General features: G+C 41.9%; 1 protein-coding gene and 2 pseudogenes across 1 annotated transcript; all 3 read left to right on the top strand.

Moving 5' to 3' along the window:
* The first annotated feature begins 606 nt into the window (after positions 1 to 606).
* On the top strand, positions 607 to 2,241 carry LOC132222895 (serine/threonine-protein phosphatase 2A 56 kDa regulatory subunit gamma isoform-like). The gene is given in 1 exon segment (XM_059678250.1): positions 607 to 2,241. A coding segment is annotated over 1 exon segment (1,515 nt). The 5' UTR covers positions 607 to 608; the 3' UTR covers positions 2,124 to 2,241.
* Positions 2,242 to 2,345: 104 nt separating this feature from the next.
* LOC132222879 (WD repeat-containing protein 70-like) lies at positions 2,346 to 4,362 on the top strand (annotated as a pseudogene).
* A 74-nt stretch (positions 4,363 to 4,436) lies between these two features.
* Positions 4,437 to 5,610, top strand: LOC132222909 (microfibrillar-associated protein 1-like; annotated as a pseudogene).
* Positions 5,611 to 10,025: the final 4,415 nt, after the last annotated feature.

Below are 10,025 nucleotides of genomic sequence, written 5' to 3'. Positions count from 1 at the left end.
TACATATTTTAAATCCATTACACTTTCATCAAAGTTTTAAAAAATGATTAAAAATTGCCACTTCCCATTATTTTACTATTTTATCTTGAATGTCCTTGAGTATATTTTTACCTACTGCATCAGCATGTTTGAAATAAAATATAATGATGTGCTTCTGAAATATCCTTGCAGGCCCATGTTCAGTGCCAACATTTTCCCATTTTGAAACTGATCATGATGAGAGTATTTACCACAGGAAAACTGACAAATAGTACACAACTTCACTTAATTTACTAAAGAATGCTTTGACTTGAAAAAATGGTGGAGAATGTTAGCAACATAGATTTAACTTAAAAGTGTATCATGCAAGTGGGCATTAAATTGTGCATAAGATAAAAGTTGAGAAAAACAATTTTGCTTCCAGTATTCAAAACATATAGTTCCAATTGCCAATGAAATCAGTTGGGTCTTTAAGGAATGAGTGTAGTGAATACAGATTTCTTAACGCTGAATTGTCTTCCTATTGGTTAAATCCTAAATTCATTTTAAAAATTGCAAAAGTTTCTGACCAAAACTTTCAACAAAATAAAGACAGTGTAAATAAATGCATAAAGAAATGCTCACCAGCCATGCCGAATAAAAACAAGAAGGAGAAAGAAGAACCAAAAGCAGGAAAAAGTGGAAGAGGTTCAAAAGAAGCACAAGACACCATAGAACCAGAGATTTCCAGCAGGAAAAGCAGCGTTGGTTCTGTCTCGCCTACAGTATCTAGTAAAATTAAGGTGCCAGCCGTTCAGCCCATAGTGAAGAAAGACAAACGGCAAAGTTCCTCCAGGTTTAGCGCCAGCAGTGATAGAGAACTTCAAAAACTACCATCTTTAAAAGATGTTCCTCCTCCTGAACAAGAGAAGCTTTTTATCCAGAAGTTATGTCAGTGTTGTGTCCTCTTTGACTTTGTTTCCGATCCACTAAGTGACCTAAAGTGGAAGGAAGTAAAACGAGCTGCTTTAAGTGAGATGGTGGAATATATCACCCACAATCGGAATGTGATCACAGAGCCCATCTACCCAGAAGTGGTCCATATGTTTGCAGTTAATATGTTTTGAACATTACCACCTTCCTCCAATCCTATGGCAGCAGAATTTGACCCAGAGGAAGACGAACCAATGTTAGAAGCAGCCTGGCCTCACCTACAGCTTGTTTATGAATTTTTCCTAAGATTTTTAGAGTCTCCAGATTTCCAACCTAATATAGCGAAGAAATATATTGATCAGAAGTTTGTACTGCAGCTTTTAGAGCTCTATGACAGTGAGGATCCTCGAGAGAGAGATTTTCTGAAAACGACCCTTCACCGGATCTACGGGAAATTCTTAGGCTTGAGAGCATACATCCAAAAGCAGATAAATAATATATTTTATAGGTTTATTTATGAAACAGAGCATCACAATGGCATAGCAGAATTACTGGAAATACTGGGAAGTATAATTAATGGATTTGCCTTACCACTAAAAGAGGAGCACAAGATTTTCTTATTGAAGGTGTTACTACCTTTGCACAAAGTGAAATCTCTGAGTGTCTTCCACCCCCAGCTGGCGTACTGTGTCGTGCAGTTTCTGGAGAAGGACAGCACCCTCACGGAACCAGTGGTCATGGCACTGCTCAAATACTGGCCAAAGACTCACAGTCCAAAAGAAGTAATGTTCTTGAATGAGTTAGAAGAAATTTTAGATGTGATTGAACCATCGGAATTTGTCAAGGTCATGGAGCCGCTCTTCTGGCAGTTGGCCAAGTGCGTCTCCAGCCCACACTTCCAGGTGGCAGAGCGAGCGCTGTATTACTGGAACAATGAGTACATTATGAGCCTCATCAGTTACAACACAGCCAAGATCCTGCCCATCATGTTCCCGTCCTTGTACCGCCATTCAAAGACCCACTGGAATAAGACAATACATGGCTTGATATACAACGCACTGAAACTCTTCATGGAAATGAACCAAAAACTATTCGATGACTGCACCCAACAGTTTAAAGCAGAGAAGCTGAAAGAGAAGCTAAAAATGAAAGAACGAGAAGGAGCATGGGTTAAAATAGAAAATCTAGCCAAAGCAAACCCCCAGGTACTAGAAAAGAGTAACGCTTCTTGAAACCATCTAGGGTGTGACTGAAGGTTTTTATAAGTTAGGCCTGTGGCTTCGTCATGGGAAGGAGGGGAATCGCATTCACTAACATTGTTTATGAAAATACCCATAAAAGAAAAATACTTTCCAAAAAAAAAGAAAGAAAGAAAGAAAGAAAGAAAGAAAGAAAGAAAGAAAGAAAGAAAGAAAGACAAAGCCTCAGCGCCCTCGCAGCTGTGCGGACTGCCGCTGGCTCTGCGGCAGGTGGAGGCGATGGCGCGCCCAGGGCCCAGCGAAGGTGCTGAGACGTCGGGGCCAGACCCGCAGCTGGTGGTCACCATGGGCTACACAGGGTTCGGGAAAAAAGCTCGTACATTTGATTTGGAAGCAATGTTTGAACAGACTCAAAGAACAGCTGTGGAAAGAAGTCGGAAAACACTGGAGGCAAGAGAAAAAGAGGAAGAAATGAACAGAGAGAAAGAATTAAGAAGGCAAAATGAAGATATTGAACCTACATCTTCAGGCTCAAATGTGGTCAGAGATTGCTCTAAATCATCTTCCAGTGATACCAGCAGTAGTGGAAGTGAAGAGAGTTCTGATTCCTCTGATGATGAGTTCATTGGCCCTCCTTTACCCCCTACCATGGCAGAAGAACCTGTTGATCGATGGAGCAAACTATTGGTCGTTTACCTCCACCTCTTCAAGAGGAAGATGGTGATGACGATGATGATGGTGGTGGTGATTCCGAAGAGGAAAATCCTGTTCAAAAGATCCCTGATTCTCATGAAATGCTAAAGCATGGCACTAAAACAGTTTCTGCTTTGGGTCTGGACCCCTCAGGTGCCCGCTTGGTGACAGGAGGATACGACTATGATATTAAGTTTTGGGATTTTGCTGGAATGGACGCTTCTTTTAAGGCCTTTCGATCCCTTCAACCCTGTGAATGCCATCAGATCAAGTCATTGCAGTATAGTAAGACAGGAGACATGATTCTTGTTGTATCCGGAAGCTCTCAAGCCAAAGCGATTGACAGAGATGGTTTTGAAGTAATGGAATGTATAAAAGGAGAGCAGTATATTGTGGACATGGCCAACACCAAGGGTCACACAGCAATGCATCATACTGGCTCATGGCATCCCAAAATAAAGGGAGAATTTATAACTTGCTCAAATGATGCGACTGTGAGGACATGGGAAGTTGAAAATCCAAAGAAACAAAAAAGTGTGTTTAAACCACGGACGATGCAGGGTAAAAAAGTGATTCCCACCACGTGCACATACAGTAGAGATGGAAACCTCATAGCAGCTGCCTGCCAGAACGGAAGCATACAGATCTGGGACCGGAATCTGACGGTTCATCCTAAATTCCACTACAAACAGGCTCATGACCCGGGTACAGACACTTCTTGCGTGGCTTTTTCCTATGATGGTACTGTCCTTGCCTCTTGTGGAGGTGATGATACATTAAAATTATGGGACATCCGACAGTTTAATAAGCCACTTTTTTCAGCCTCGGGTCTTCCCACCATGTTTCCAATGACTGACTGCTGTTTCAGTCCAGATGATAAACTCATAGTAACCGGAACATCTGTTCAAAGGGGATGTGGCAGCAGCAAACTCGTTTTCTTTGAGCGCAGAACTTTCCAGAGGGTGTATGAAATAGACATCACGGATGCGAGTGTGGTCCGCTGCCTGTGGCAGCCAAAGCTGAACCAGATCATGGTGGGAACTGGAAACGGGCTGGCGAAAGTCTATTATGACCCCAACAAGAGTCAGAGGGGAGCAAAATTATGTGTGGTCAAAACCCAGCGGAAGGCGAAGCAAGCCGAGACTCTGACCCAGGACGACATCATCACCCCTCACGCCTTGCCGCTGTTCCATGAGCCCCGCCAGCGGAGCGCCAGGAAGCAGCTGGAGAAGGACAGACTGGACCCCCTCAAGTCGCACAAGCCCGAGCCTCCTGTGGCGGGCCCAGGTCGTGGCGGCCGGGTGGGAAGCCACGGCGGCACCCTGTCCTCATACATCCTGAAGAACATTGCTTTGGATAAGACGGACGACAGCAACTCCCGGGAGGCCGTCTGCGCCACGCCAAGGCCACGGAGGACAACACGCACTGGGTTTCTCCAGCCTATTCCAAGGCTCAGCCCAAAGCCATGTTTGCACAAGTTCAATCTGATGATGAGCAAGCAAAGAATGAGCCAGAATGGAAAAAACGTAAAATCTGAAGAATCTCATATGAGAGCTGTTTGCATGAGGGGGAGCATATTGAACAGGTGTATTTTTTTAAATGCAATGAAAAATACATTTTTTTTAACAAAACAAAAAAAAAGAGAGAAAGAAAGCCAAAGAACAAGAAGCAGAGCCTGAGGAACAGGAGGGGGGTTCATACAGCGACCCCCGACGACGACGGCGGTTGCAGAACCGTATCAGTGAAGATGTGGAAGAGAGATTGGCTCGCCATCAGAAAATAGCGGAACCTGAAGCCGTAGGAGAAAGTGACTCAGAAGTAGAAGGAGATGCTTGGATATGGAATGAGAAGACAGCAGTGAGGAAGAAGAGGAAGAAATGGATGATGAGGAAATAGAGCGGCGCCGTGGCTTGATGCGTCAACGAGCACAGGAGAGACAAAATGAAGAGATGGAAGTCATGGAAGTGGAAGACGAGGGGCGTGATGGGGAGGAGCCAGAATCAGAGTCCGAGTGTGAAGAGTACACAACAGTGAAGAGGAGATGGAGCCTGCCTTAAGCCGGTCTTCATTCGAAAGAAGGACCGAGTAACAGTTCCAGAACGTGAGGCTGAATCATTGAAACAGTAGGAGCTGGAGCAGGAGGCTAAACGCAGGGCTGAGGAGAGGCGCAAGTACACACGCAAGATTGTAGAAGAGGAGACCGAGGGAGAGCTGGAGGAAAACAAGCGCTCCCTGGCTGCACTGGATGCACTGAATACTGACGATGAAAATGGTGAGGAGGCAGATGAGGCATGGAAAGTTCGAGAACTAAAGAGAATCAAGAGGGACAGAGAAGATCGAGAAGCGCTTGAGAAGGAGGAAGCAGAAATTGAACGCATGCGAAACCTCACTGTGGAAGAGAGGCGAGCTGGGCTTCGTGCAAATAGCAAAGTTATTACCAACAAAGCTGTTAAGGGCAAATACAGGTTCTTACAGAAGTATTATCGCCGGGGTGCCTTCTTCATGGATGAGGATGAAGAAGTATACAAGAGAGATTTCAGCGCACCTGCCCTGGAGGATCATTGCAACAAAACAATTCTTCCCAAAGTCATGCAGGTCAAGAATTTCGGGCGCTCTGGTCGTACCAAATATACCCACCTTGTGCATCAGGACACCACCTCATTGATTCAGCATGGGGCCAAGAGAGTGCCCAGAACACAAAGTTCTTTAAACAAAAGGCAGCTGGGGTACGAGATGTATTTGAACGGCCATCTGCCAAGAAGCGGAAAACTACTTAAAGGTCAACTACTTATTCTTCCAGCTGTGGGACACAAGGGCTATCAAACTCTATTGCATGTTTATACATTGAATTTTGAATTTTGGGGCAGTCTTACAGTTAGACATCAATCTAGTTGTAAAGCACTGGTAGAGTCCTGCTCTATCTTGAAATTAAATGAGGAAAACTGGGTCTACAAAGTCATTAGAGAAAAATATTATCTATGTCTTTACATACATACATTTGGATTTAACTTTAGCAATTGTGGGAAATAGTGGTTTTTTTAAAAAATGTTATGATTAATATAATCCCATGAATAACAAAATAATATCTTTTAAAATCTTGTAGCCCTCTCTAGATGTTTCCTTCTGTTTTTTATGTACACTTACAAATGCATGCTTACTATAAATATAGATTATGTATATTCATATATAATACCTAGTTAATGCAAAAAAGCAACAAATGAATGAATAAAGGAACAATAAAGACATAAGACATATAGAAACCAATAGCAAAATGACAAGCTTAAACCCTACCTGATTACATTAAATTACATTAAATGTAATTTAATTAAATGTAAAAAAAACAAACAAAAAGAAACAAAAAAACATAGTTATATAAAGAACCGAACACAATACTTTCAGAAAATTGCTTTATAACACCCTAAACATGGAAATAACAAAAACCATAGACAGATTAATAGATAAAGTTTTTTTAATTAAATCTTTATTGTTCAGATTATTACATTTGTTCCTCTTTTTCCCCCCCATAACTCCCCTCCTCCCAGTTCCCTCCCTACCCTCCGCCCTCACTCCCCACCCACTGTCCTCATCCATAGGTGCACGATTTTTGTCCAGTCTCTTCCCGCATCTCCCACACCCCTTTCCCCCGCAAGAATAGTCAGTCCATTCCCTTTCTATGTCCCTGATTCTATTATGATCACCAGATTATTTGTTCACTTGATTCTTAGATTCACTTGTTGATAGATGCATGTTTGTTGTTCATAATTTGTATCTTTACCATTTTCTTCTTCTTCCTCTTCTTAAAGGATACCTTTCAGCATTTCATATAATCCTGGTTTGGTGGTGATGAACTCCTTTAGCTTTTCCTTATCTGTGAAGCTCTTTATCTGACCTTCAGTTCTGAATGATAGCTTTGCTGGGTAAAGTAATCTTGGTTGTAGGTTCTTGGTATTCATCACTTTGAATATTTCTTGCCATTCCCTTCTGGCCTGCAAAGTTACTGTTGAGAAATCAGCTGACAGTCGTATGGGTATTCCCTTGTAGGTAACTGAGTTTCTTTCTCTTGCTGCTTTTAGGATTTTCTCTCTGTCTTTTGCTCTTGGCATTTTCATTATGATGTGTCTTGGTGTGGTCCTCTTTGGATTCCTTTTGTTTGGGGTTCTCTGCGCTTCCTGAACCTATAAGTCTATTTCTTTCAGCAGGTGGGGGAAGTTTTCTGTCATGATTTCTTCAAATAATTCTGATGTTGGTACACTTGAAGCTGTCCCAGAGGCTCCTTACACTATCTTCGAATTTTCGGATTCTTTTTTCATTTTGCTTTTCCAGTTGGGTGTTTTTTGCTTCTTTGCATTTTGAATCTTTGACTTGATTCTTGTGCTCCTCTGGTCTGCTGTTGGGTGTCTGTGCAATATTCTTTATTTCAGTCCGTGTATGCTTAATTTCTAGTTGGTTCTTTATCACAATATCGAGGGTCTCATTAGATTTCTTGAGGATCTCACTACATTTATCGGCGGTCTCACCAGTCTTTTCGAGGGCCTTACTAAGTTTATCGGCAGCTTCTAGACAGTTCTTGAGAGACCTTAAAAGTGTGGTTTTGAGCTCTATATCTTCCATTTCTGTCATTTGCATCCTGTTTCTTTGTCTCCGCATTTTTTTATCTTTTCTTGGTGCACCCCCTAGTGGTCTTTGTGCGCAGTCTTGTTGTAGTTAAGCCTTGATTGTTGTTGGTCGGCAATACCGGGGGTGATTTGACCTCCAGGCTAACTGGCTATGAGTGTCAGCTGTGTCTGCAGTGGGAGAGCTTCTATGCTGGATCCCTAGGGCAGTGCTAATCTAGCGTTTGCCTGAGGCTATCCGGCAAATAGCTCTGCGCAGGGCTTGGGCGGGGTGGGTCCCCGGGGATCTGAGTATTTCACTTCAGCACTGCACCTCCTCTGAGTCTGAGTATGATATTCTCTTTCCTCCTAGTTGTAGAATTTCCACTCAGCCAGCCTTCCTGTGGTTCTGGATGATGTCCGTTCTGTCTTTTAGGTGTACCCTTGAATTGGTTGTTCGAGGCAGCAATCTCCGGCGTTAACCTATGCTGCCATCTTGGTTTCTCCTCTAGATAAAGTTTTTGTACACAGAACACAATACTACTCAGCAATAAAAAATAGCATTTCACATAAGCATTATTGTTCAATCTCAAAATAACGGTGTAGCATGAAAGAGACCAATATTTGCGAAAGAATAGACACTTTATAGCGCTTACAATATTATGGAAAATATGAACTAATCGTGTAAAGGAAGGAAAATCAATGAATGCATTTAGGGATGGGGAAGGCAGAAGACAGATTATAAAAGGCAGGAGGTAAATATAGGGTGTGCTAAAGTAGCTTTAGAGTTGTATGGAAATTAATTCAATAATAAATAAATAATAATACAAGTATACATTCTTCCCTGGCCATTGTCCTTCAGTTGGTTGGGCACCAACCCTTGCCCTGAAAGGTCACTGCTTCCATTCCAGAACAGGGAACATACTTGGCTGGATGCCCTGTAGGTGGCGTACAGCTATTTGATGTTTCTCATGTCGTCATTTCTCTCTCTCTCTCTCTCTCTCTCTCTCTCTTTCTCTTTCTCTCTTCCCCATCCTCTCTTTTTAGAAAATCAATGAATATATTTTTAAATATATAAAATATTTATTTAAAATAGAGAGTAAGCTCTTTGTTTTATATACTCACTTCTGTAACTCTGCTTTTGCCCTAACCTGTATATGGGTGAGAGATAAATTTATTTCACACATGATGGTTTTAAAGTTTGATCCATTTCTCCAAGCTCAACAAATAGTACACATTAGAAAAGTTCATTTTGTTGCATGTCAGTTATAAATATATCTAAATAAAGCCTTAAAAAGTGCTTCCAAATGAAGCCCTAGATATCTCTATCTTGCTAGAAAATTAAAACGGGACCCCTGAATGGGCTCTACCATCTCTCTCCTAATTTCCTGGTAGGACCAGCCTTGCCTCATTGGCAGCAAATTTTGCAAGCAGTGAAGACTATTGACATCGGAGTCAATGAGGATGTTGACTGGTGACAAAAGACACATTCTTGGACTGAGTAGAGGATTATCCTTCCTCTAGCTTTGAGATTTTGATATCAGAAAACTTTGAGGTGAATGCCCTAGATCCGTGGTCAGCAAACTGCGGCTCGTGAGCTACATGTGGCTCTTTGGCCCCTTGAGTGTGGCTCTTCCTAAGCATTATGAGTACTGTAATTAAGTTAATAGCAATGTACCTACCTATATAGTTTAAAAAATTTGGCTCTCAAAAGAAAATTCAATCATTGTACTGTTGATATTTGGCTCTGTTCACTAATGAGTTTGCCGACCACTGCCCTAGATGGTCCAGAGGAATCCAAAACTCTGTGAGTTTATTTTTTCTGCCAATGACTTCAGCCACAGGAACATTTTGGAAGCCCTGAGAATGACTGTATGCAAAGATCACAAAGCCAAAAACCATTGGTCATATGTGGAATACATTCATAGGAGGCACTTTTCATCTAATGCAATCTTTCCCACTCACTATGACTACATTGTTAAGTCCTAGTCGTGGTTCTATTTAAACCTCAGAGTCATACAAAAAAACAAAACCATGGTATGACATTTCATACATCTCAGCACATGCTGGCTTGGCAGTATGTGGGGAAGAATTCCCCAAAACATTGTTGGGAATTATGTAATACATACTGTGGCCAGAGATTATAATTAATATTGTCCACAGAAACACAACAAAGGACTTCTTTCCAGGGTGACCGTTGACTTCACCATTAATAGAGAGCCGTGGCTGCAAATTAGAACCAGTTATGCAGACATTTTCCCATGGCCTTGGGCAGCAATTCAAAAAAAGGCAATATTGGAGAAATAGTGATTTTCTGTCATTACTATGTGCCTTCCAAACCACAGAAAGTTTAGGACCCCATCATATCTGCTCACCTCTCCATGCTGAGAGATCACAACTTTCTTTCTAGTCATCCCAAGCACTGAATATGAGCCCCAAAATTAAAGGGACAAACAAAAAAAACCACTTTTACTGAAAGATCATAAACCAGAACAGAGGACAGCAAGTGGTTTGTAAGTTGGTTAGCTAGAACCGGAAACAATTCATCACAGCTTAATGTGAGAACCACAATGTCCCTGAGAGGGTTAACACTTTTTAGCTGAGGATGAGTATTCTGGATGAAGCCTGCATCAGTTGCACTCCCTAGTCA

The sequence above is a fragment of the Myotis daubentonii genome, chromosome 21 (genome assembly GCF_963259705.1).
Source record: "Myotis daubentonii chromosome 21, mMyoDau2.1, whole genome shotgun sequence".
NCBI classification, from domain to species: domain Eukaryota; kingdom Metazoa; phylum Chordata; class Mammalia; order Chiroptera; family Vespertilionidae; genus Myotis; species Myotis daubentonii.
The sequence above is the reverse complement of the archived record's forward strand: the minus strand, read 5'-3'. Positions and strand labels throughout refer to the sequence as shown.